The sequence below is a fragment of the Littorina saxatilis genome, linkage group LG2 (genome assembly GCF_037325665.1).
Source record: "Littorina saxatilis isolate snail1 linkage group LG2, US_GU_Lsax_2.0, whole genome shotgun sequence".
NCBI classification, from domain to species: Eukaryota; Metazoa; Mollusca; class Gastropoda; order Littorinimorpha; family Littorinidae; genus Littorina; species Littorina saxatilis.
Window position 1 is genome coordinate 71,955,286 of NC_090246.1, and position 27,500 is coordinate 71,982,785.

Consider the following 27,500-nt stretch of genomic DNA (forward strand, 5'->3'; position numbering starts at 1 on the left):
ATTCTGGAAGGTGACAAACCACGTATCTAATTACAATGGAATGCAATGTATGCGTGGCTCCTCAAAGAGGCGTTGCGTACGCTACCTGACAAGAGTGATCTTGACGACAAAGGCGTTGGTGTACTCCTCGCCCACGACCACCTTCTGGAAGATGACGGGCAGCATGCCGTTGAGTGCGGAAATGGTGATGGCGGGCAGGAACTGCACCAGCAGCTTCAGCAGCACTTCGGTCGTCCCGCTCACGTCGGCGTTTCTACTCACATACTGAAAGGACATGCGCGTGTTTTTATGTTCATGGTCGGAGGTTTTTTCCAGCTATGGTGCCAGTACTGGGCCCCGCCATGGCAGCATCTCACCCTTTCAGTACGCCATGCTGGCCAACTTAGTCAGACAGACTGACAGATAGACAGCCACACACGAAGGGACTGGGTGGCCGAGTGGTGACGCACTTGCGCTCGGAAGCGAGAGGTTGCGAGTTCGACCCTGGGTCAGGGCGTTAGCAATTTTCTCCCCCCTTTCCTAACCTAGGTGGTGGGTTCAAGTGCTAGTCTTTCGGATGAGACGAAAAACCGAGGTCCCTTCGTGTACACTACATTGGGGTGTGCACGTTAAAGATCCCACGAATGACAAAAGGGTCTTTCCTGGCAAAATTGTATAGGCATAGATAAAAATGTCCACCAAAATACCCGTGTGACTTGGAATAATAGGCCGTGAAAAGTAGGATATGCGCCGAAATGGCTGCGATCTGCTGGCCGATGTGAATGCGTGATGTATTGTGTAAAAAAATTCTATCTCACACGGCATAAATAAATCCCTGCGCCTTGAATATGTGCGCGATATAAATTGCATAAAATAAAATTAAAAAAAATTTAAAAAAAATAAAAATCCCTGCGCTTAGAACTGTACCCACGGAATACGCGCGATATAAGCCTCATATATTGATATTGACACGTGTTCGCACGAACACATGCGCATGCGAACAAATACACACGCGCACACACACACACACACACACACACACACACACACACACACACACACACACACACACACACACACACACACACACACACTAAAACACTGCATCCTGAACTCGGGTCAACATGAGTTACTTCCCTTCGGGTCTCATTTATCCCTGACAGGATGCCTTTGTTTTCCTTCTCTGAAGAGAAAATCGATTTTGTTGTTGTTGTTGACATATTTAGAGCGTTTCGTAATGTGTTATTGATATAAGCAGATTCGCTATCGTCGATAATGATTTTTCATGGTGTGTAATTTTTAAATTCAGAAAGGAATTGTTATGTAAGACACTTTCAAGCGAGCTATCTTTTGCGGATGTATTTACTGTGCAAACAACTCTAAATATGGCAAATGTGTCACGTGTTAATCAACCTTGTCACGTGATCATAACAAAATGGCTACGGAGCGGACGACTTTTTCCGTAACCAGTTGGGAGTGATGCAACAATATCACGGTCTCCTTCCCACAGCAGTCTCAAAATTTCGACTTGTTTTGACCTTAGAACGATGTCTTTATCATAACTGTGAAGAGCAGAACGGAGATCACTGTCGAAGTCGGCCATTCTACAATCACGTTTGTCTTTCGTCTGTTATCAGAAACATTAGCAAAAAACATATGGGAGATAACTCTGTATTCTTGTTTTGATAGATTTCTCTTTAATGCGCGTAGTAATTATTCATCCTGTCAAAGAGACCTGAGCGATAGCGTGGACCGATGATTATCAGAATGTAAAACACTGTTCATAACCCGCTGAAATCATATGAGGCATTCGAACAAACAAGATTCTCGAGCGTCGAAGGCGTGTAACAGCGATAATGTCTCATCCTGACTGTATTTGCATCAACAGAAAAGAAAAGAAACACAGGTAAAAGACCATCCCATCTACACTGACCCCGGTAGAATAATCAGTGACATAGTAGATTAAGTAGCCGGACGCCCCAAGGACGAGAACGATGAAGATGTTGATGATGATGCGAATGGTGTAAAGCTTGCATCGCAAGGAGCCGTCCCGCAGGCGTTGCTCGCGTTCCTTCACAAAGATCTGCTCGTTCATGTCGCTCTGCAAACAACGAGTTGGCAACACGTACGGTCGTTTGAAAATGAAAGGCCGTCAAAAAAAGTCTGCACTTCGTAAATAAGGCCTTGATCTTGAAACATTGTTTTCTTCTTCTGAGGACGTACGACTTCTGGGAAAAAAACTTCACTAAACAAATTTTAAAAAATGGACGAAAGAGAGCGAAAATTGTCATACAAATATCAATAAATCCAAAAACAAAGAGACTGCCAACGTTCTTAAATTCAGAATCAAAAACCAAGAAAAGAAAAAAACCTTACCTTTCTTGTTTTTTGATTCCAAATATCGATAAAGTGAATCAAGAGAGAAAATGATTTGAAATGGGTGCGTCTAAAACCCGGGGACAAGTTGCACGTACGTGTTGAAAGCTTGCCTCACGAAAATCAAATTATTCACTCTTTTACAAACCACACAAACCCGCAGAGATCTTTCTGGAGTTCGTCTATTGTCAAAGCTATCGGACGGTCGACTGGCCTGGGGTCAGACCAATCAACCAAAAAACAAAACAATCAATTACCTTTCTTGTTTTTTGTTGCCACACTATAAACACAAGTGAACACATTTTGAAGACATTTCTGTAACAAGTGTTGAGTACTTTGAGACATAGTACATAGTTATACTAGCAAAGGATGCACACGTTATAAACAGATAGTGCTCACACGTACTTTGGTCAACATAACTATGCAATATAACAATTATAATAATAATAAGGGTATTTCTATGGCACAAATCCTAACATTGTTCTAAGCGCCTTACAATGTCACAAAGTGTTCAAAACTTGTTACAGAAATGTCTTCAAATTGTGTTCACTTCTGTTAAGTGTGCAGTGTGACTCACCAGCAGTTCGAAACGGACGGACTTGTGTTTGATGCTGGCTGAAGTGTTGTCAGTGAGGGCGTAGTCCCACGTACCGAAAACCTTGTTGCAGAACTCTGTCAATCCGTCCCCAGCGTTCAGGATCGTCTCGCGGAAATCGGACACCAGGCTAAAAGAAATATCAGTGTGAGACATTTAATGCATGGCCACTTTAAAAACAGAGAAACTGCCATCATTCCAAAATTCGGAACCAAAATAACACACGAAGAATTGAAATATACTTGCAATTCAGAATAAAAACAAAAAAAGAATGGTAGAACGTTTACATTTTGACAAATTTGGTGAATGGTTTTTTTCTTAAAAAAATTAAACGTTATGTTAAACTAACCCTTCTTGTTGTTTTTAATCTGTTTTGCCAGTCTATTTCAATTCCTTGTGGTTTAGCGCAATTGGCTAGAATAAAATCGTGTGATCAAATATATCGTAACATATTGTTCATGTTGAAAGGGCTTAGAAGAGGAACTGGTAAATAAATCTGTGTGGTATTTTACCAAAAGCAAGAAGGTCTCTGACCATTTTGCATTTCCAGTCTGTTTCAATTCCCCCTTTGTGGTTTAGCGCAATGGGCTAAAATAAAATCTTGTGATCAAATATATCGTTACATCTTGGTTGTTATGTTGAAAGGGCTTAGAGGAGCCTGGAAATGCTTAATCTGTGTGGTGTTTCGCCCAAAGCAAGAAGGTCACTGACTATTTCCCCATGAGTATGAGGCTGACGACGAGGCAGGAGATGCAGACGAGGATGTAGGCCAAGGAGAGCTTGTAGCTGGTGTTTTCCAGCCCGTTGCCGCTGTAGTATCCGTAGAACATCATCGTTTTCTCCATCCAGCCCTGCAACGTAGGACCAGAGGATCGTTGTGTTAAACCTATGCTGGATGCTGGAAATGTCCTCAGCGGGGGGTATTGTCTAGGGGGAAATTGACCCGGGGGGAGTTATCCTAGGTTGGGGGGCGGGGTTGTCCTAGGGGGGAGGTGTCCAGGGGGGGATTGTCTGGGGGGAAAAGTCCAGGGGCGGGGGGGGGGGGGGGTATATCCGGGGGGGGGGGGGGAATTGTCCTGATACGATCCCCAATACCTGTCCCAATATAGGCCAACTGGTCTAAGAGGACGTAAAACCCTACTGGTCAGTCGGTCATGCTGGAAATGACTGTACACACAGCCCGTTCGCCTGGCAATGTCATCCTTTGGCGCATGGTGGTATACACAACGAGCAGTATTCGCGTAAACGAGGAATGTGGAGTCATTTTACCTTTTGTGTGTGTGTGAACATACCAAAAAGCATTAAAGAACCCCAAAAGAGTCATAATGGTTGCCTCCTAAAATAACCTCATAAACCCATTAAGAGATCTCCAGAAGCAGCTATGGATTTTCTTAGGCTGGTTGAGATCTCTCCGGTTCAAATGAGCTACTGTCTAGGCAAAGTTCAGCTATTTTGCAGGCCATTATTTTAGCAATTGCAGGGCACTATTTTTCAATAAGGACAGTCACACAAACACAGACACACAGGGACTCTCTCTCTCTCTCTCTCTCTCTCTCTCTCTCTCTCTCTCTCTCTCTCTATCTATCTCGAAACGCAGCTCGCTAGAGTTTGCCTACGATGTCACGTGAGTTTAATTTGCCTCAGGATGTCCAAGGAAAAGGAAACCCTAAGCAATGAAAACCCGAGTTCTTCCCGAAGATCGTCTAACTATTAACCCTTCAACCTGAACCCAAACACTCACCGATCCTTGAAAGAAGTCGAGTATGAGCTCAAAAGCGTTGGACGAGACGTTGACATCGTAGAGAGGGGTGCAGGTGGCGGCGGTGCTGCCGGAAGTATAGGCTGACTCATCGTGGATAGCCTCGGGCACCCATATGAACATACTCAGCAGGAACATGCAGAAGTTGACCAGCAACAGGTAGCGTAGAAATACGAAGTAGGACACCACGCCTGTCCCATGGTGACCTGTGTGTTGGAACAAAGCCTTTGTCAATACAAACGACAATAAGAACAAGGAGAGTAAGATCAACAACCAACCGAATAAACAAACAAACAAACATTAACAAACAAACATACAAACAAACACACGATGCTCGTGGCGTTGTCTTCGTTTTGGCACAGTGGACACAATCAAATACGCAAGAAACCAAGACGATTACAAAGAAAACCTTTGAAGAATCTGCCTATGCATTCATTGTTTGCAGTCTAAATCCTCGCTATGAAAATGTTTCAGCGCCACAAACCACCTTTTACAAGGCAGAAAATGTCAGGTTTGAAGAGAGTCGTCAGCCGACGCGTCAGAAAATGAGATATATTCAATGTGTATAATTCAACTAAAGAGACAATCCGTATCAACGTAACACACGGGGGATAACCGGCTATACAGTGGTAAGCTGGGGTACGGTGAGTAACACTCGATTCGGCCTGCATTTTCCAGTTTTACCACAAAGTTGTTGATTTCTGTCTAGATTAAAGGTGACCTACTGCATCTGCGATGACTAATTTTGTTTCGAAATGCATAATATGTCGAAGAAGGATTTGCGTTTTCCCGTATTTAAATGTTAAAACGAGAAATCGTGGTGACGAAGCACCGGAAATGGCTGCTCGGTGGGTTTCAAATGTAGAAATACGCTTGTTTTTACAAAACCAGCTCGTATTCAGCTTCAGTACGGGAGTCTTAGTGACAAAGGAATCATACTTGATGCAAAGGAGTGCTATTGTCGGGTTGGAATCATTCGTTAGAGCGTGTAGGCGAGAGGCGGTCAAATATGCGAGATGATCGTACACCGGGTTGAAGACCGTCGCGAATGGGGCCTCAGACCCAAAATCCGGTTTGATGCATAATTTTCTGTTAAACTAGATATTCGAACACTCTCTCTCACTTCCTCTGTCTGTCTCTGCCTGTCTGTCTGTCTGACTGTCTTTCTGTCTCTGTCTCTGTCTCTCTCTCTCTCTCAGCAGTCTCTCACTGTTTCGTCACTGAATAGTCGTCGGTTGCTAATCCCCCCCCCCCCCACTTTTACCTTCAATATAATGTTGAATTGGTGTGGCTGTCATCCGTTAGCCAGCCAGCATAGAACAATACACAGTACTTTGGGGGAACGGAGGCACACGATTAGGAGGTAGTTGTCCTGGATCATGACTTTTTTCAGGCAACTAAGTCATTCGGCGCTTTGTGTTTTCCGGGTAATTTTGTACGAGTCCATCTCTCAACATAGAGGGAACTCACGTGATCCAATATTATCATGAGCTAGTACAAAATGCTGCGGAAAAAATGTAAGAAGGTTTTCTGCAATAAAAGGACAGCACCGTTTTACCGCAGCATTATTTATTTCAATTTTACTGCAGTAAAAGTTTTGCTGCGGAAAAAGATGCTTCGGCGGATGATAACATTATTCAGAAATGCTGCAGAAAACCCGTTTTTCTGCTGTATTTCTGTTTGTCCGCAGAATAGCTGAATGAAGTCATAATCCGAAAAGGATGGATATGTAGTCTCTGTTTCCGCGGCCTTTTATACTTGCTCATTATCACTTGAGTTGTCTCTCTGTTGAGAGATGGACTCGTCCTAAATTACCGAGAATTTTCGGAGCGCCGAATGAGTTCGTTGTCGGAAGTTCAAAGTTGCAAAATTACGCTGGTAACACACTTACCTGTCAGCAGCATTATCAAATTTGCATAGCCGGACGCAGTAGTCCACTTCGTTTTCGATTTGCTTCAAAAATTATTCTCGCTTCTGATTGGGGCACTGTGGAGCAAGCTATTATATCCTGAGGGGGGGGGGGGGGGGGCGGCGGCGGATACAAACCCTACTTAACAAGATCGTTAGTTTTTCTGGGTAAAAAAAAACCTGTCACAGGTTATTCGGAAGAAACAAGTATTCCCAATAAATCCGCGGAAAAACATGTAAACATTATGTTGCGGAAAAACTACTTTCAGATGGAAACTAGGCAAACCATTAGGATGTAATTTTCCTTAGCGTACATATTATCACTTTTTCAGTTTTCCTGCGAAAAAACCCACAGAAATGATGTAAAAAAAACCGGTTTATCTGCAGCATTTTTGAATTAATGTCATCATCCGCAGAAGCATAGTTTTTTTCCGCAGCAAAGGTTTTCTAAAGCAAATGTTTACATATTTTTCCGCGGCATTATTGGGAAACACTTATTCTCTTTTTACCCAGAAAACACTCAGCGCCGAATGACTTCGTTGACTGAATAAAGTCATAATCCGCTAAGGACGACTACCTCCTAACCATATGCCTCCTTTCCCCCTCAAAGTATTGCTGACTGGCTAACAGATGACAGCCACTCCTATTCAACATTATACATGTATTGAAGGTTAGTCGGGAGGGGGGAGGAGGGGGTAAAGGGGGGGGGGGGGGGGCATTTTAGCAACCGACGACTATTCAGTGACGTACAGAGAGAGACTGCTGAGAGAGAGACAGAGAGAGACAGAGAGAGAGAGAGAGAGAGAGAGAGAGAGAGACAGAGACAGAGAGAGAGACAGAGAGAGAGACAGAGAAAGAGAGAGAGAGAGAAACAGAGACAGAGACTGAGAATGTTCTAAAAGTCTAGTTTAACAGAAAATTATGCATCAAACCGGATTATGCGTCTGCGGCCCCATTCGCGACGGTCTTCAACCCGGTACGTGTACGATCATCTCGCATATTTGACCGCCTCTAGCCTACACGCTCTAACGAATGATTCCAACCCGACAATAGCACTCCTTTGCATCAAGTATGATTCCTTTGTCACTAAGACTCCCGTACTGAAGCTGAATACGAGCTGGTTTTGTAAAAAGAAGCGCATTTCTACATTTGAAACCCACCGAGCAGCCATTTCCGGTGCTTCGTCACCACGATTTCTCGTTTTAACATTTAAATACGGGAAAACGCAAATCCTTCTTCAACATATTATGCATTTCGAAACAAAGTTAGTCATCGCAGATGCAGTAGGTCACCTTTAATCCGGACAGAAATCAACAACTTTGTGGTAAAACGGGAAAATGCAGGCCGAATCGAGTGTTACTCACCGTACACCAGCTTACCACTGTATAACCGGTTATCCCCCGTGTAACATGAGTATGCAACAGTGACAGCGAGAGGGAAGTATAAACTCGAGCAGGGGAAAGGAAGTGATGGGAACTGCGGACGACAAAAAACACGAAATACACGACCATTGCTACAGAAAGACTGTCGACTATAAGCACGAAGATATCAGTGCACAAAAATAGAGCACGCGCTACCAATAGACGAATTCCAAAAATAACTCTGTCGGGTTTGTATTGGTGGTGAAAGAGTGAATACCCTTGCTTTTACTGGGATAAACATTGGAGGGGCCAATCACTATCAAGGGGTGTGTCTGAAACACGTGGACAACTTAGGAGCACGTGTGAATTTAAATGTGTCCGAGAAAACAACAAGGGCATTCACTCTTCCACAACCCATGCAAACCCGACAGAGTTATTTCCGAACATCGTCTATAACGTAAAAAGCTTTGACGAGCTTAGTCGAAATTCTACGCCCAGCGAATGTTATTGGGGTACGTCATACGTTCTCCTTCGCGGCCTATGGCGCCATTTTAGTCTATCCATGCTTTTTGGTGTTGAGTTTTGTCTGTTTGATGTATTTTGGTTGTTGTTTCTTTTTACACATTACCTTCGATAGTTCGCATGGAGGACCCCCAGAGTTCCATAGTGTACTTGAAGTTATGCCAGGCATTCTTCACACTTTGCATACGCTGCAACGAAAGAAAAAACATGACAACAACTTGATTAAAACGTCAAGCACGACTGTTGATGTTACTGGTGGTGATTCGAATGCTCGTGATGCCGATGTTAGTATCTATTATGATGATTATTACTGTGTAAATGGGAAAGTCTTAATTGCTAACAACAGTGATGTTGATTACAAACATTATGTTGATTTGACAGAGAGACAGATCGACCAAAACCCAAAACACACGCACACACACACACACGCACGCACACAAACACACACGCACGCACAGACAGACAGACACACACCCACAGACACAAACACACACACACACACACACACATACACACACACGCGCGCACTCACGTACGCAAGCACGCACGCTCGCACGCACGCTCGCACGCACACACACACGCACGCACGCACGCACGCACGCACGCACGCACGCACACACACACACACACACACACACACACGCAGCCTAACTGCGTCACGACCTCAGTGAATACACTGCAAAAAAAGCACAATTATTTTTCTTTTTGAATGTGAACATAGAACCTGAGTGTTACCTTCTTATTTTCAAATTTCATCTGTTTGACCCCGTAGGACTCTGTCACCGGACCCTCCATCAGCTTTTTCCTGAAACAAATGGGTTTTAGGGGGGTGAAATGAGGAATGCAACATCATGACTGCTGTGTTCTTGCAGAATTGAAATCTTCAGCTGCTTTTGATAGCGATTGCATCAGAAGAGGAAGCACGTACGAAAGCGATCAAACAAATTCTTCGTTGTGCCTATAAGTATGATTAAATGTTCAATAAACAAACCTTTCTTGTTTTCTTACAATAAGTCGCACCAATCAAGTTAAATCAACATCTGTATTTACTGGTAATCAATATTCCGGAAATAAGGGTATCAAAGTTAAACTATCAAGAGATCCTCTACAACCCAAAGATAGCATTACATTTGTTTTTGTATTATTTAGTCTGAGTGCATTAGCCATTTGTAAACGCAGCTGTCAGAAAAATGCAGCTGTCAGAATTTTTTTTTTCCTGAATTGACTGTGCCGATTTGTTTCTTTGGTTGTGCGATACTGAATTTATTTTCAGCGAGAAATTAGATTCCATAAAGTTTTCAGACGAATGTAAAGCTCTTGCTATAGTGCACAATATCTCTGTCAATGCAAGAAATAGTTCGACCCCTCCCGGAATCATACACAAACAAAACCTTTACATGTATGTATTTTGTATAATTTTGTTGTGTATCTGTTTATTGGTTGATTTCTTGATTTACTTTGAGTTCGTGTCAGTCTTTCGTTTAGAATAAACTGAATAGAATACAGATTTACAGGAACCTTCTTTGTCTTTACCCTTTTCCTCATGTTCTGAAATAATTGTCCTCTGTGTGTGCATGCGAGTACATGTGCGTGCGTGCGTGCGTGCGTGCGCGCGCGCGCGCGTGTGTATGTGTGTGTGTGTGTGTGTGTGTGTGTGTGTGTGTGTGTGAGAGTGTGAGTGTGTGTTTGTGTGTGTGTGTGTGCGCGTGTGTGCGCGCGTGTGTGTGTGTGTGTGTGTGTGTGTGTGTGTGTTGGCGCGTATGGGTCCTGTTAGTGTGTGTATCTACATGTGCATGCGTACGTGTCTGAGTCTTTGTCATTCCTTCTTTTTCTTCGTGACTTAATGACATTAACCGTTCCTTCAGTTATAAGATACCACTTTGGAACACACCCGGGTAGAGTTTTACTGTCGCAGTGAACAATAAAATGGCTTTTATGAGAGCAAACATTCAGGTCTCGATCACAGAGTTCAAGGTTACGAACCCTTGATTGAATAGACTGAATCACAGGTGGGTGAGTACTAAAGGTATCAACCATTGTACGAATTTCACGGCATTGCCACATACGTACAGACCTTCTACCCACTTCGCTATAAGCTAGCCGGAATAATCTGGAGTTTGTTCCTGTCAGTCAATCGGTGTTGATTTCGTGATATTTTCTTGCTGCTCATTTAGTTTGCACGTACCGTGTCTCGAATCGAGCCGAACTGTAGTGACAAAGGAAGGGAGGGGATGCATGGTGAACGGTTTTTGCTGGTGGTGTCTTTGATACGACATAATGCATAATGTCCCCTTCGTAATCAAGTCAATAACAAGCATCGTTTGCTACTGATCAAAGCGTCATCACTAAGCCGCGACTCTCCAGACGTTCAGTTTCCTACCAAAAGAGAACACTTACTTCATGACAGAAACACGTAACCATTTTGTTTCTCTCGCGAGGATGTAATTGTAAATGTAATTAGAACATGTCGTTGCCATGAAAGCTCAAGCAGACTTCCCACCTCGAACGAACTATACCTCACCCCCGCCTCTTTTCTTGTCTCTCTCCCTCTTCCCTCTCCCCCCTCTCTGATCCCAACCTTCACCCTCCCCCTCCTTCATTCTTATGGACTGATTGTCCTCAGATAATCATTGATGAGAAAGAAATATCCAAATCCTTTTAGCAAAAGCTCCTAGCGTGTTATTGCTCTGAAAAGCAAACGCGGTCAACAGAGGTTGAATTACCCGGGGTTTAGAGAATAGTTATACGACTGATTTGGTGTTCAGGTAGGACCCATGGGCAGGTCGTGGGGTCTCTAATGCGTAACGAGCTCTGTGATTGTTCCTGGCAGTGACTGTGGGATCTCTGTACAAAGAATGTACCCAGCCGGTGAATGTGGCAACTTCGGTCAACCGAAGGTACACAGGTTGAACTAAAATCGTTTAGCCACGGGGGAAAATATTGGCATTATTGATGAACATTTACGCTGCACTGAAACAATGCACTTTAAAGTCAAAGCAGCAGTTACAGGTTTGAGAATCGACACTGTGATTTCAACCGTGACAGGTACTTTTACTTAGTGGAAACACCGTTTAGATAACACCAATAATTGTACAACATCAACAACATCAACATCATCAACAATAACAGCAACGGCAACACCAACACCAACACCACCACCACCACCACCACCACCAACAACAACAACAACAATAACAACAACAACAATTTAACTAAGAACAAACAAATAAGCACAGAAAAACAAACAAACTAACAAACAAACAAAAAGACAATTACACATTTTCGGAGGAAGTGCTCGAGAAAACATGTCAAATTTGAAAGGCTGCTAATTAAATACCATTCATGTTTTCATCAGGCAAAAGATGTATTGTATTGTATTGTATTGTATTATATTGTATTGTTTTGTATTGTATTGTATCGTATCGTATCGTATCGTATCGTATCGTATCGTATCGTATCGTATCGAATCGTATCGAATCGTATCGTATCGTATCGAATCGTATCGTATCGTATCGTATCGTATCGAATCGTATCGTATCGTATCGTATCGTATCGTATCGTATCGTATCGAATCGTATCGTATCAACTTTCGTATTGTATCGTATCGTATTGTATTGTGTAGCATATCGCATTGAATTGAGAATAATAAAATTAACTGCGTGTAAAAAGAAGCAGAATCATTATTCGAAAACCTACTTTCAACAGAATACAGACCCGATATGTATGAGTATAAACTTGTTAAGCTTGGTTCCTAGCACCTTTGTCTTACCAACTCTTAATTCAAAGATCTAGGTATCACGATCTGACATTACAAAGCCATGATGTATATCATCATCCTCACAACATGGACACCATGGGCTTTAATTTCTTACTCTGAAAGCTGCCTCATCCTTTCACATAGATAAAGCTTTCGTCGGAAATGGGACTGCACCAGATTTCCGGAGTCCACCGAATGTTTGAGAGCAGTGCCATACTTTTCGTAGCTGGTGACCTGCTGATACGGCTCATCTTCGTCGCTAAATCTCACACTCTTTGTTGTACTTAGGACGGCAACGCCGACGAATGGTTTCACTTTAATTTTCCTGTTCAGAGACATCGTGAGTAGCTTTCAAGCTGATTGTTAGAGATAGGGCTGATGACCGTGAATCGCGTGAGCACTGAATGGTTCCAGTTAATCTTTTTGTTAATTTTATCGGCGCTCCGGGTGATGACTTGGCCACTGTTGAATCGATTATCCGTATGTGGTCCGTATTTTGTGGCTGTCAAAACGTATTTATGCTATCAGTTGTTGTTCTGGCCATTTCATTGTCTAATGCTACACCAGGTCATCATTGTACAGTATTATTACCCAGCCTGAACTGCCTTCATCCATTTCTCGTGAAATCCACTGCAAATTGTACAATCCGAGTGTTTCACACACATCCACTTCAAGAGGAAACGGACCTAACTTTAACTGAATCTAATCAAAGACCACAAGCTCAACCTTTCCTTACAAGTTACAGATTATTTCACTGCCTTCCAGGCACTTATCCGCTGAAACACTCCCGTCACCGACTTGCAGGTTGACTGTGACGTTGCTTTACTTAGCCTTGTTTCTCTTTGTGGTGTACAACCATTGACGAACCAATCCACAAAACACGAGCTTAAGATTATAAAACATGCATTTGATCCTGTTCACAGAATGGGTAGGTCCTCAAAAGTGACACCGCCAAGCTATAGGTCCGACCCCAATAATTACGTCCACACATGGTCATTATGTCAGCTGGGGGATTCGTGCTTTGCTAAGCCCATAATGATAACAGCTAGCGCAGTACAATATACAATCTTGTAGAAAACTGTGTTAAAGAAAAACAGAAGAGATCTTTGTTCACCAAGACAAAGCCAGTGTCGGAAATCTGTATGTCTTTGACATGGTGAGTAAATAACAAAATTGATTTTGTTTAACATTATTTGTCTCTCCAACGTTCTTTATTTGTATTTTAAGGCAGTTTTCTGTTAGTGCAATGCATGTGCATGTGATGCTTGTAGTATAACCAGTGCTTTGAGAAACGGATAAATGGGACTTGTGTAACCATAAGGAATCTCGTGTTTCTTTGCTTGTTTATTTTGACAGAATGAACAGTTTACTCTTACACCATACTGAACTCTGAAAAACAAGGTGTACCTACTGAAGAAACTTTGTCTGCATAGCTATTCGCAGTTTACATAAATATATATATATATATAGTTCCTCTTAACTAAATCTGCATAACATTTGCACAACCAGGAAGTCCCGTTACCAAATAGTTCATAACTATTGTTGTTACCATTTACAAAGACATCAGTAGAATGTTCATGCACCGAAGAAGTGTGAAATGGGTGTTTTTACGCATGTATTTGTGGAGAAAAGTTTTATATTAGGTACGCCTTGTTTTTCAGAGTTCAGTATGGAATAAGAGCAAACTGTTCATTCTGTCAAAATAGAACAAGCACGAGATTCCTCTGGCAAACTGACGAACAAACAAAGGTTTCTCTAGAGGGACGTCAAACAAACAAACAAACAAACAAACAAACAAACAAACAAACGACGAAACAAACAAACGAAACAAAATATAAACACACAAACAAACTAACAGGACACTGCCCAGGCAGCACGCCAAAAAGTAATCTATAACATATCTAATCCAGAAGGTGGGGGAGAAGATGTGGAGTAAGAAGGAAGAGAAATCAATCATTACTCATACAAAAGATATTTAAAACAGAAAAAAAGGGATAACAAAAGAAATAGGATCACAAAAGAAAGGAGACCCTGCAGACACAGCCCGTATTGGAAAATGTTCACGGCTTGTTGAATGAGGTGGTTTATTTCCTCAGTCGCTGTGCTCTGTGTTTCCAGGAAAGAGTGTATATAGCATGACTTCCCTTCTTTCTCTCTGTTATTCTAGTGAGAAAATATCCAGCGATATTTCTCCGCAGGCCTAAAGTTCGGCCTTGACCTAGGCAAAATAACTTGCGCAGCCGGCCGCAGTGACAAGTAAATGGAAAACCTGAACGAAATTTACAGCTGCAGCACGTGGGTAGCAACCGCACAACGTTAGGCCAAAAAAAAAATAGGTGTGGTTACGGTAACATAGCCAAAAAAAATAGGGTAGGAAGGTAGACAATCACTTTTTTTTTTTAAACTTTTTTTTCTAATGTGTACAAATTAAACCTACTTGACAGGGAAATAAGTGTGCGACTCGGGCGATTTCGCTTTCATTGCGTTTTCTGCACTCGTTTTCTTTTTTTTTCTTTTTTTTTGACAAATGTAATAAAAAGTTAAGGGTCGGCCCCTAAAAATAGGGAAGGTCGGGTTACCGTAACCACACCTATTTTTTTTTTAGGCCTTATCACTTAACGTTTATTTCGTGCGTGGTGTTCTTCTTCTTCAGCGTTCCAGCGTAGTGTTAAAATTGCGCCTTGACACAAAATATAGTTCTACAACTTCTCCTTACTTTGGTCATGCCATATATACGTTACAGCTCCGATCGAATCATCCATGGTATCGCGTGGTATTTTTTCTCGACGGGGTAAATGAATATAATGAAATCACTCTCGGCAGAGCCTCGAGTGACGTCATCATATTCATTGACCCAGTCTCGACAAAATACCACGCGATATCATGGATGGACGGAGCTGTAACTTATACATATTACACCTGATGTGAATTTTGAACCACTGTTTTCTAACGCAGCATAGCAGCAAATAAGAGATTGAAGGAACGAGTCATTTTCAAAACCAGATTTTATTGATTACTTCCGTGATTTGAAAATCGGCCAGGGGTTACTGCACCGTTCTTGTCAAGTATTTTCCGATGTATTTCCTGTCGTGCGTTTAGAGATGTATTTTATAGCTCAAATGTAAAAGCACACTTCAAAGCGACGGTAATGTAAATATGGTGCTAGTAACCCACGTTCAACTTGTTTTGAAGTTCTAAAATAATAAAACTGTTTCCTTTCAATCTGTGCAGTGCATTTGCATCTTTAGGCTGAGACTCGGGATTCATATTCACAGCAAATACAGTCCATTCAACTTATAAACAGAGTTTTTAAGGATAGTCTTTATAGTATTGTTATCCACAAACTGTATTTTAGTGTGTGTGTGTGTGTGTGTGTGTGTGTGTGTGTGTGTGTGTGTGTGTGTGTGTGTGTGTGTGTGTGTGTGTGTGTCAGCGCGAGTTCGATCCCAGGTTCGGCGGAAATTTATTTCACAGAGTCAACTTTGTGTGCAGACTCTCTTCGGTGTCCGAACCACCCCCCGTGTATGCTACATTGGGTGTGCACGTTAAAGATCCCACGATTGACAAAAGGGTCTTTCCTGGCAAAATTGCTTAGGCACAGTTAATAATTGTCTACCATACCCGTGTGACTTGGAATAAGGCCGTGAAAGGTAAATATGCGCCGACATGGCTGCAATCTACTGGCCGTATAAAATTTCATCTCACACGGCATCACTGCAGAGCGCCTAGAACTGTACCCACGGAATATGCGCGATATAAGCCTCATTGATTGATTGATTGATTGATTGATGTGTGTGTGTGTGTGTGTGTGTGTGTGTGTGTGTGTGTGTGTGTGTGTGTGTGCACTGACGCTGTTGCTGGTGTACATCGCCATGAGCTCTAGTGAGAAAGGGCAATTAATAAGTATCCATTATTATTATAAGATTCCTCCTATCCAGCCTCCCCCCCCCCACACACTACTCACCTCCCCTTCCACCACCTGACAAAATACATTTCTTCAAGTGCTTTTTGCTTAAAATTCCAAGAAACACAAATGTCTCCTGACATGTTCAAACACAAGTATCTCTAAAACTAACACAAAACGAAATGTCCTATCAATCACCAATAAACATCCATTCAAAAAGCTTGTCATCATTGTCACTAGTGAAACCAGTACTGCTCTAATGTGAGCAACACAAGAATGAAACTGTCCATCCGCTTTTGAGTTGTAAAACACAATGTTTTCTTTCTCAAATACTAGTCATCAAATGGTCCGCAATGGCAAACTGTGCAGACGTTCTCAAGAGCGGACGTTCGCACGGGTTTACTCCGTGCTATCTGTCATCTGAAGTGATGTGACGGTACTCGAGAAAGTTGAAGAGACTTCAAGAGAGTTCAAGTTCGGTCCTTCCGTACTTGCTTGCGTTGCATCAGGTACAAGTTGGATACATGTTTAGCCAAACATACATACACGAGAACAATCTCATTGTCCCATTTTCCGAAAAGGGGTCTCTCGAATACATTGTATTTTCCTGTAGAGCGACTGATGTTCAGATTTGTCGAAGATAATTAACCGCAGCCACGACACGATTGTCTTTCTCAGGCAGTTACATTCCAGTAATGTCAGTTTCACCATGCAGCAAATAAGCTTCACAGAAACTGAAGAAACATACTTATTTCGACAGTAAAGAAAACATCGAGACACTCAAAGATTTGAAATACGAATTTGACCCCCCCCCCCCTCTCTCTCTCTCTCTCTCTCTCTCTCTCTCTCTCTCTGTCTCTCTCTCTCTGTCTCTCTCTCTCTCTCTGTCTCTGTCTCTCTCTGACTCTCTCTCTCTGTCTCATTGTGTGTGTGTGTGTGTGTGTGTGTGTGTGTGTGTGTGTGTGTGTGTGTGTTTAATGTAAACGTGCATGACTATGTGCGTGCGTGCATGATTGTGTGTGTGCAAGCTAATGTGGATGAGTTGTTGCATTGCATTGCTGGCGCTCTGTATGTCTTTTCGCCCATGTCTATTTTTACCTTTATTCAACGACTTATATACTGAACTCCAAAAGAAACGCAAGTTAAGAGTTATTTAAGGTTTTGTTAAAATTCATGCACTAAAGGTGGGTTTCAGGTGAAAATTCTGCACGAGCATGAGTTAGCATAGTGTCCTGCACGTAGCCTGTGAAAATCACGTGTGCAGCGCCCAGAGTGCGCTCTCTGCAGCGTGCTGAAGATTGAGACTGTTTTTCGCTCGCGCAGCCCACACAAAAGCTGCCAGACCTGATTTTTTTCGTTAACAGTACTCAGCTCACACAAGGAACAAAAACCTGTCTCCGTCCACTGTCTGAAATCAGCCATTTGTACAGTAGAAGCATGCCAAGACTGAGCGCCATTGACCGGGAGAGAGCAATCGGGCGATTGCAAGCTGGAAATCGCCCAACTGCCATTGCAAATGTCATGGGCGTGGCAACCTCGACCATCTGTCGTCTGTGGACCCGATTCCAAGCCAGCGGCAGCACCCGGGATGGCGCTAGAAGCGGACGACCTCGTGTGACTACTGCTCGCCAGGACCGGGTCATCTACCGTCAGCACCTGCGCCAACCGTTCCTCCCGGCTACAGAAACCTCCAGGAACACCGTCAACCGCCTGGTGCGCTCCATGAGAGCCAGATGTCAGGCCCTTGTCAACGCCAATGGGGGACACACGCGTTACTGAGCCTGGCGATGAGAACTTTCTTTCGGTAACGTTTTTTTGTTAGTGACAATCAAAGAACATTGCCCCAAGATGCTTTGTACCAATTTTCGTGAAATTCGTTCGATTATATCTCGTCAAAATGAAATGCCAAAGAATGAGATTAAATTTCTTAATCTTGCGTTTCTTTTGGAGTTCAGTATATTATTGACCTCCTTGTGCCGGTGTCTCCATGTAAACAGAAATACTATACAGGGCAAGTAAAACGTTGGCCACATGTAAATACCAGAAACCCGCGCTCAACGATCCACACAGCACTATAAATCACGCAGAGTGTTTAATTTCCATTGAGGGCCAATAAGCATGTCATCTCCAAGCATGAACAGGAAATTTCGTTACCAGCCCGAAAGTAGTTCAAACCCACTGGTCCATGTTATCATTTACAAAGACATCACTAGAGTGCACATGCACTGAACTGGTGTCAAACGGCGTATTAGTTTTATGCATATCTTTTTTCGAGAAAAGTGTTTACATTAGTTACGCTTTGTTTTTCAGAGTAAGATGTTCATCTTGTCAAAAAAATTAGAATTACAATGACAATTCTTTATTTTTTGAGGGTAACAAGAATAAGCATTGATGTATGTTTAATGTTTGTATCTGGCCTTCGTCATTATTATTCTATCAAGATTGACCCATGAAAAAAAAAAAAAAAAAAGTAGCATGCATTTAGTTTTATTTGGATTCAGTGACATATGGTTTAGTTCTGACCATTCAAGTAATTGTTCAATGTTTTCTTGGAGGATATTTGCTAGTTTAATAAGATCTTGGTGACTAGAATGAATTGTAGTATCATCTGCAAATAGTTCACACATGCATTTTACAAATAGAGGTAGGTCGTTTATATATATATAGAAAATAGTAATGGACCAAGAATAGAACCTTGTGGTACTCCAAATCTTACTGTTTGCTTACAAGAGTATGATTGTTTCAGATAAGTACTTTGCTGTCTGTCTGACAGGAAAGATGTTAAAATGTTTATGGAATCTGTTGCAATTCCATAAATCTCAAGCTTTTTGATAAGGAGTTTATGGTCAATTAGGTCAAAAGCTTTAGCAAAGTCAACAAATAGAGCAGCACAGAACTGATTATTATTAATGTTTGTCAGCCATTGGTCTACTAAACTAATAAGCGCTGTTAAAAAAAAAAAAAAAAAAAAAAAAAAAAAAAGATTGACCCATGAGATGCCTGAACAAAAAGACACAAAAACCACGAAGTGTTGTACAATAACTTACATCTACCAAGACGTGTTTTCTCTCTGAAACACAACCCAAGAGAATCAAAAGTTAAAACAACGAGATAACAGTATTTATCAAAGAAAACAGTCACGGTGTCTTTCTCTTCCTGAAAAAAGAAATTATTTGTATCGGTCAACTTTAAGCTGCAATAAACGTGTGGTTTATTGCGTTTACCGTTACGTGCGGGAATAAGCACTCTAGATACCCTTCTCGACCTCATCCTACTGCATCAATTTCAATGTAGGGGATCCTTTCTACCAGTTCCTCATAAATCATCAATCGTAAATCAACTGCACGGCCTAGTGTGGTTTATGGCAGCACAAAGTGCAACTTTAAACAGAGCAATGAACAATGAGTTCTGTTGTGGGAGAATGGAGATCAAGTAACATTTAGGAAACATCGGGTGGATTCCAGCAATTTTTACCTAGCAATCTTTCTCGTGTCGGCATATAACGTTCAAGCGTAATTGTTTTTTTTTTATTCCTTGGTCAGACTGCTCAAGTGATCTCATGTATGGTCTTGAAACCTGATATTCGTACAAGCTGCAAACCATTGTGGAAAATAACGCTGCAGTTTCTTCAACACACACCCACAAGCACAAAACTGTCCCTTTGTCTCTGCCTGCCTGTCTGTCTTTGTGTCTTTTTGTCTTTTTTGTCTTTTTGTGTGTGTGTCTGTGTGTCTGTCTGTCTGTCTGTCTGTCTGTCTGTCTGTCTGTCCGTCTCTCTCTCTCTCTCTCTCTCTCATCTCTCTCTCTCTCTCTCTCCTCTCTCTCTCTCTTTCTCTCTCTCTCTCTCTCTCTCATTGTGTTCTACAGCTATGAAAAAAGTGTTAAACCATTCACGTGCAGCAAATAACAGTGAAGTGGTATGCTGCTATAACGCTGTATTCCTAAACAGCCAAGAACATCCTACTGACTGTATTCAATACTGCTATAACGCAATAATCGACGCCAAGTAAAGATTTGACGACTAGAGAATTGCACTGCGCACTGAGAACCAGCGGGGTCGCATTGCCATGGGTTGAAATCAAAAACAAAGCTCAGTTTAAATCGATCCGACCCATGGTTTGTTTCCTTCAAGTTTGGCACAGGAGACACCTGTCTAATAGTTAGCAGGTGCCTCGAAAACTGACTGAATAAGAAGTTCCAAAAAGACAAAAGGATCCATGACCTAAAAACACGGGGCCTCGATGGCTCGGGGGTTGAGTATGAACATTTTTAATCTTGGCAGATGTTGCGTGGTACAGTGATTTGTTCGAGAAGCGCCATGCAGGCTCCCTACCTCCGACTTCAGCCCTCTAGGTTTTCTGTAGGGGTTGCCCCACCCTTAGCTCCTGGCTCATATGACCTACCCTGGGAGCACAGGGAGGATTGTTTCTCCGAGGAACATTTCTAGCGGTACATGGGGTCTTACTTGAGCTGCATATTTTTGGCCATGGGGCTAGTATAAACATTTCTAGTTTTACATGGGGTCTTACTTGAGCTGCATCTTTGTGGCCATAGGGCTGGTATGAACATTTATAGTGATACATGGGGTCTTACTTGAGCTGCATCTTGGTGTCCAAGGGGCTGGTATGAACATCTCTAGTTTTACATGGGGTCTTACTGGAGCTGCATCATGGTGGCCATGGGGCTGGTATGAACATTTATAGTGGTACATGGGGTTTTACTTGAGCTGCATCTTTGTGGCCATGGGGCTGGTATGAACATTTATAGTGGTACATGGGGTTTTACTTGAGCTGCATCTTTGTGGCCATGGGGCTGGTATGAACATTTATAGTGGTACATGGGGTTTTACTTGAGCTGCATCTTTGTGCCCATGGGGCTGGTATGAACATTTATAGTGGTACATGGGGTTTTACTTGAGCTGCATCTTTGTGGCCATGGGGCTGGTATGAACATTTATAGTGGTACATGGGGTTTTACTTGAGCTGCATCTTTGTGGCCATGGGGCTGGCATGAACATTTATAGTGGTACATGGGGTTTTACTTGAGCCACATCTTTGTGGCCATGGGGCTGGTATGAACATTTATAGTGGTACATGGGGTTTTACTTGAGCTGCATCTTTGTGGCCATAGGGCTGGCATGAACATTTGTAGTGATACATGGGGTCTTACTTGAGCTGCATCTTGGTGGCCATGGGGCTGGGCAGCTGGCGGATGGTGTGCAGCACTTTGTGACGCTCCTCCTCCGTGGTGATGGACTGGAACTGCTGGGCGGCCTTCTCTGCTTCCTCCGTGTCCGGCCCCACGCGGTTCCTCCGCGACATTGTCGATATTAAGACCTAGACAACGAGTGCAAAGATCATATTAATAATAATGAACAATTATTTATGGCCCTTTTTTAGAAGCGCTTACAGCTAGCAACGTACACACATGGGGGAGTACACGTATAGAAACATACATTGTCGAGATTAAAGCCTAGACAACTGATGCAAAGATATATAATTAATGTCCCTGTCTCTGAACAGGTCATTGTGACGCACAAACATGGGTAAGTACACGTCCAGAAACAGACATTGTCGACATTAAGGCCTAGACAACGGATGGAAAGATAATATTAATAATAATGATCATTTATTAATTAATGGCCCTTTTTCAGAAAAGCTTACAGCTAGCAACGTACACAAATGGGTGAGTGCACGTCTAGAAACAGACATTGTTGATAGTAATTAGGCCTAGACAACGGATGCAAAGATAAAATTACTAATAATAGACATTTATTAACGGCCCTTTCTAAGAAGAGGACATATTGACGTCTAAAAAGGGGTAAGTACACGTCCAGGAACAGACATTGTCCGAAATTAAGGTCTAGACAACGGATGCAAAGACAATAATAAAAGCAATGAATATTTATTAATGGCCTGTTCTTAGAAAAGGTCATTGTGACGCACAAACATGGATGAGTACACGTCTACAAACAGAGATAGAAAAATGCATGTACAAATTCGAACACAAATTATTTTATTCAGAGACACAACTTGAACCCGAAATGTTATGCAGTACACATTGTTAACACTATTTCATGTGAAAACAAAGTGTCCTACTTTTGCTACTAACAATTGTATAGTATCTGCACACGACTGGTTACAAACAAAAGTGTGTTCAAAAGTGAAACACTTGAGCTTAAGCCTGTCTTTAACTGGGCGAAGTCGACTACGCAAGGTATACTTCACGAAGCTGACCGCACGAAGCTTGAGCACTGAGTTTTGGGTAACAAGATTTCGCGAAGTCTTCACGAAGTCGACTTCGGGCTGAATTATGGACCGCCTTTACAGTCGCCAACCAGCAACTGACACTCGACTCACCGACATAATTGCAAGGGAAGACTTCTTGCTGTCGTCACTGGCGATGCTGTTGCGGCCTACCTTGGTGCGCAGGGCAGACTGATGAATCTGGCGACTGGGGAGCTGGCCAGCCAGACCTCGGTCGTCAAAATGGCCTTTGGTCCCGTGACCTGTAAAAGCGATCGAAGGTCGTAATTATCTGTGATCATTGTTTTGTTTGGAGTTTGCATCATGACGTTGTTGATTGTAATGCTTTGTGATTATTGTGTCACTATTCCTGTACAGTATTGGATTAATGTTGTTGTTGTGTGGTTTCTTAGCCTCCTGGGTCCAAAAGCTAATTAAAAACTTGTATGTGGGGGCACAATTCCAGGGGTTGGGGGTGGGGATGAGAAAACGAAGTGTTGCACCAGTATTGTATAAAAGACACGAAGAACATATCAGATATGTACCAGTAGGTAATAGCTTACACTTAAACCTGAAGAAATGCAAAAATGGCTTCTTTTTATTTCTTGTTAAAGGAAATGCTATGTAAACCGGCAGGAATTATCATCTTTTCCCGATATTTCCACATAAATACCAACAGGATACCGATGAACGTATAAACACTGTAACATGCATACACTTTAACTTCCAATCCAATTTTACGCATGCGCAAAGTCTTTGGTTATAAGAATAGTTTGATTGTTTGCTTATTGTGTTTTTGTATTTGGTTCTTTGTTTGGTTGGTGTTTGTGTGAGTGTGTGTGTATGTGTGTTTTTGTGTGTGTGTATGTGTGTGTGTGTGTGTGTGTGTGTGTGTGTGTGTGTGCGCGCGTGCGTGTGTGTGTGCGTGTGTGTGTGTGTGTGTGTGTGTGTGTGTGTGTGTGTGTGTGTGTGTGTGTGTGTGTGTGTGTGTGTGTGTGTGTGTGTGTGTGTGTGTGTGATAAGAACAAGTGCATCTTTGTACCCGAAGTAAAAAGAAACCTTCCATTTTGTTGATATGAGATATGAGGAAAAGCGTCAGAAAGCGTTGTCCCGTCTCTTGTTCAAAGTAACACATTGAAAGGGTGGTAAAACTACTTGAAAAAAACACCTTTCGGATAATAATTTTGTCCACGAATGTTGTCGCGTTTGGTTAAAGCAAGTCTGTAATCAATCTAATCGTGATACGACGATTGAGGGAAAAACAATTTGGGCAAGAACTCCAGCGAAGGATTATATTACGAGGCCAAACAAAATTGCACGGCAAGTCATTGTGTTGGGGTATTGTTGTCTTTGAAGCACCTGCGTCACTATGTTTTTTATTGTCAGGGGTTTGTTAAGCCTGTACGTAGGCGTACCTCTTTAGAATCAACTGAATGTTATACCTTCTTGGAAACACACGTCGCTTGACTATAGGTATTTCGTCAATGTTCAAACGTTGAAAGGAAGCCTCATAGTCACTTAGTGTGGAACAATTCATTAGTTTATGCAACTTTAATGTAGTTGGTATTGCTCTCCTAGCGCGCACTTGTACAAAAACAGAACAACAAAAAAAAGCCATGTAACAAACACTCACACAAATCGGAGTACACAAACTACGGTAGGCTACGAGTACAGTGGAACACCCCCCCCCCCCCCCCCTTTACGACCTTCAAAATTTAAGAAAATTGGGCCTTAAAATGGAGGGAGTCTTAAAATTGAGTTTAATTCACAGAGGCTATGAACAGAAGATCTGAGAAAGGAGGGTCTTAAAAAGGAAGAAGTCTTAAATAGGAGGGTCTTAAAAGGGGGGTTCCACTGTACAACCAGCCTCCTACATGCACAAAACAAAATTCTTGTAGCAGTATACGGCGAAAATGACAGATCTGCTCGTAAAATTGCTGACATTCGAAAAGCAAAATTCTCTTTGAATGCTTGAAACCGAGCAGAATAAAGAACAGAACGAAGCAACGCTCACCATTGAGACTCAAACGCGACAACTTACATTATAACCGAGAGAACAAAGCAACGGCTGGGAATTTAACTGTGACGAGTCTTAGGCGATGATGAATAGTATATACCAAAAAACTACTAGAACAAAGCAATGCTCACTATTTTACATGTTGAAAATTAGACAATTGCTCTCAAGATTTGGATGCTATTGTTTATAGTACAACAGAACAAAGCAAATTTCACCATTTCCCATGTCAGAAGTAAGTCTAGTATGGAGACTTATATTAGACGCTATAATTTACATCACGTGCCGTCATTACTAACGAGTTGTCCATACCATCCTGAAGAAGTCAGCGACGGTAAGCTAACAGAATATTGATGAAGTAGGCCTATATAAGCTTACCAAAAATGGTTTCTGTTTAAACAAAAGTGGACACATCAGTAACCAGGTTAGATTTTTCTTTTTCAATATTTCGGCAAACTGCCTTCTTCAGGATGTTATTATGGAAGTATGGAATATATAACCTACGGTCAACAAAGATAGCAAAGCCACGCTCTCCATTTCCCTTGTTCAACATTAAACATTTCTTGAAAATTGGACACTATTACTTACAGTATAAGCAATAGAACTAAGTAACGCACATCCATCTTGGAAGCTCTTGCTCTTGAGATCCGGACGCTACATAAGTTGTATGCGTTATAACTAACGGAACAAAGCAAAGCTCATCATTTTCCTTATCAGAAGTTAGTTTAGTATTGGGACTTAGACGAGTAACTTACAGTATAACTAACAAAACAGAACAACGCTCACCATTTTCCATGTTGGAAGTTATAGACCAGTCTGTAGAACGAGACACTTTAACTTAGGATAAATTAACATAACGAAGCAACACTCCCCTTAGTCCATAACGTTCTTGAGACTAAGACGTTATAACGTGTATCAGGCAAACAACAGGAGCACAACGGCAAGGGATAAACATCAAATATTCATCCAACACTTCCTGGTCGCATATCGTTCAACGCACTACCGAAGGCAGTCCATATTCACAACACCATGCTAATCCTACTGGTAATCCCCACCAACCAGCATGCGGATCGCAAGTGCATGTCAGAGACTTGAAATCTCAACTACATATGCAAAGAAGCACCTGAAGAGGGTGTTAAATAACTGTCTCTTATACTGTTGAAGGGTTTAATTTGGCAATCTGTACGCGCGGTAAGTGTCTTCAGACTGTCTCCCAAGCACGGTTGAACAAATGTACAACAGTGTGTGTTTAAAAACAAATTACAATTTTATTTTTTATTTTTAGTACATGTTTGCCAAACGTTGTTCCTCTCAATTACCTCACGTATCGGTACTAAACAATAGAAGCAAGTCCGGTAAGGCGAAAATACAACATTTAGTCAAGTAGCTGTCGAACTCACAGAATGAAACTGAACGCAATGCAACGCAGCAAGACCGTATACTCGTAGCATCGTCAGTCCACCGCTCATGGCAAAGGCAGTGAAATTGACAAGAAGAGCGGGGTAGTAGTTGCGCTGAGAAGGATAGCACGCTTTTCTGTACCTCTCTTCGTTTTAACTTTCTGAGCGTGTTTTCAATCCAAACATATCATATCTATATGTTTTTGGAATCAGGAACCGACAAGGAGTAAGATGAAAGTGTTTTTAAATTGATTTCGAAAATTTAATTTTGATAATAATTTTTATATTTTTAATTTTCAGAGCTTGTTTTTAATCCAAATATAACATATTTATATGTTTTTGGAATCAGAAAATGATGGAGAATAAGATGAACGTAAATTTGGATCGTTTTATAAAAAAATATTTTTTTTACAATTTTCAGATTTTTAATGACCAAAGTCATTAATTAATTTTTAAGCCACCAAGCTGAAATGCAATACCGAAGTCCGGGCTTCGTCGGAGATTACTTGACCAAAATTTCAACCAATTTGGTTGAAAAATGAGAGCGTGACAGTGCGCCTCAACTTTCACGAAAAGCCGGATATGACGTCATCAAAGACATTTATCAAAAAAATGAAAAAAACGTCTGAGGATATCATACCCAGGAACTCTCATGTCAAATTTCATAAAGATCGGTCCAGTAGTTTAGTCTGAATCGCTCTACACACACACACAGACAGACAGACAGACAGACACACACACACACATACACCACGACCCTCGTCTCGATTCCCCCCTCTACGTTAAAACATTTAGTCAAAACTTGACTAAATGTAAAAAGTTAGCATCCCACAAAACAGACAACAACAATAAAAATGTAAGAAATGAACACATTTATCTGTCAAAATCTGCGAATAATAAGCATAGCATGGTGATTGTCTGAAAGCCTTTTTAAGTGTAAGTTCATCTCACATATATATATATATATATATATATATGAACGGAAAAGCGAACTCTACGCATGTGAAACTTTCTCACAATATGTACAACATACAATATTTCACAGTCTTTCTAATGTGCACGTCTTCACATATTCCACACTGAGAATCAAACACAGCTAACTTAATCGTCTTATTTGAGTGCAATTAAAATCGATCTAAGGCTTTGTTCTTCCAACAAGGAAAAATAGGTGTGTGTTTTTTCTCGACATTTCTGAGCAAAAACTTCAAAGAAGTTTGATTTTTCTTAGACGTCAAGAAATCAGGGACATGAGAAATGGAAGTTCATTTCCACACTGCGCCATCTAAGGTCCACCCGAATATCCATTAACGCTGAAACTCTTCAAAATGTATCTATCGAAATAAAAACACGAATCTGTCACTTTGTCTCACACAGAGCGTGAAACACACACCGCCTTTCCAAGTAGTACCGACGCCACAGCGCTGAATTTGGTTTCAATAAGATTGTTTTCAAATTAAATACACGTATCATGAAACAATTCTAAACAAACAAACAAGATCCTATGATACGCGGCCCAAACAAATGCACTATTTTTCTAGCGCTAATTTGATAACTAGTGGGTCCGAATGTTGGAATGTTGGGTGACTTTGTATTGACGAGAACAACTTGAGACACTTTGCGATTATCTGCTCTCATTTCCGGCACACCATCAAAAGAAAGACGACGGAGAAAACACAACGT

The 27,500-nt window shown here is 41.7% G+C and overlaps 1 protein-coding gene across 2 annotated transcripts in view; it reads right to left on the bottom strand.

Moving 5' to 3' along the window:
* Positions 1-27,500, bottom strand: part of LOC138959655 (transmembrane channel-like protein 7) — a 48,032-nt gene that overhangs the window by 10,600 nt on the left and 9,932 nt on the right. The window contains exons 1-10 of one of the 2 annotated variants that reach the window (XM_070331231.1): positions 25,207-25,475; positions 22,521-22,669; positions 21,331-21,497; positions 9,236-9,305; positions 8,607-8,688; positions 4,692-4,915; positions 3,662-3,801; positions 2,933-3,080; positions 1,913-2,080; positions 86-264 (exon numbers count right to left, since the gene is read on the bottom strand). In XM_070331231.1, the coding sequence (XP_070187332.1) occupies positions 86-264; positions 1,913-2,080; positions 2,933-3,080; positions 3,662-3,801; positions 4,692-4,915; positions 8,607-8,688; positions 9,236-9,305; positions 21,331-21,497; positions 22,521-22,669; positions 25,207-25,216 (1,337 nt within the window). In that variant the 5' untranslated portion in view covers positions 25,217-25,475. Of the gene's footprint in view, positions 1-85; positions 265-1,912; positions 2,081-2,932; positions 3,081-3,661; positions 3,802-4,691; positions 4,916-8,606; positions 8,689-9,235; positions 9,306-21,330; positions 21,498-22,520; positions 22,670-25,206; positions 25,476-27,500 lie in introns of those variants that run through there. The other variant, XM_070331232.1, reaches the window with a different exon arrangement.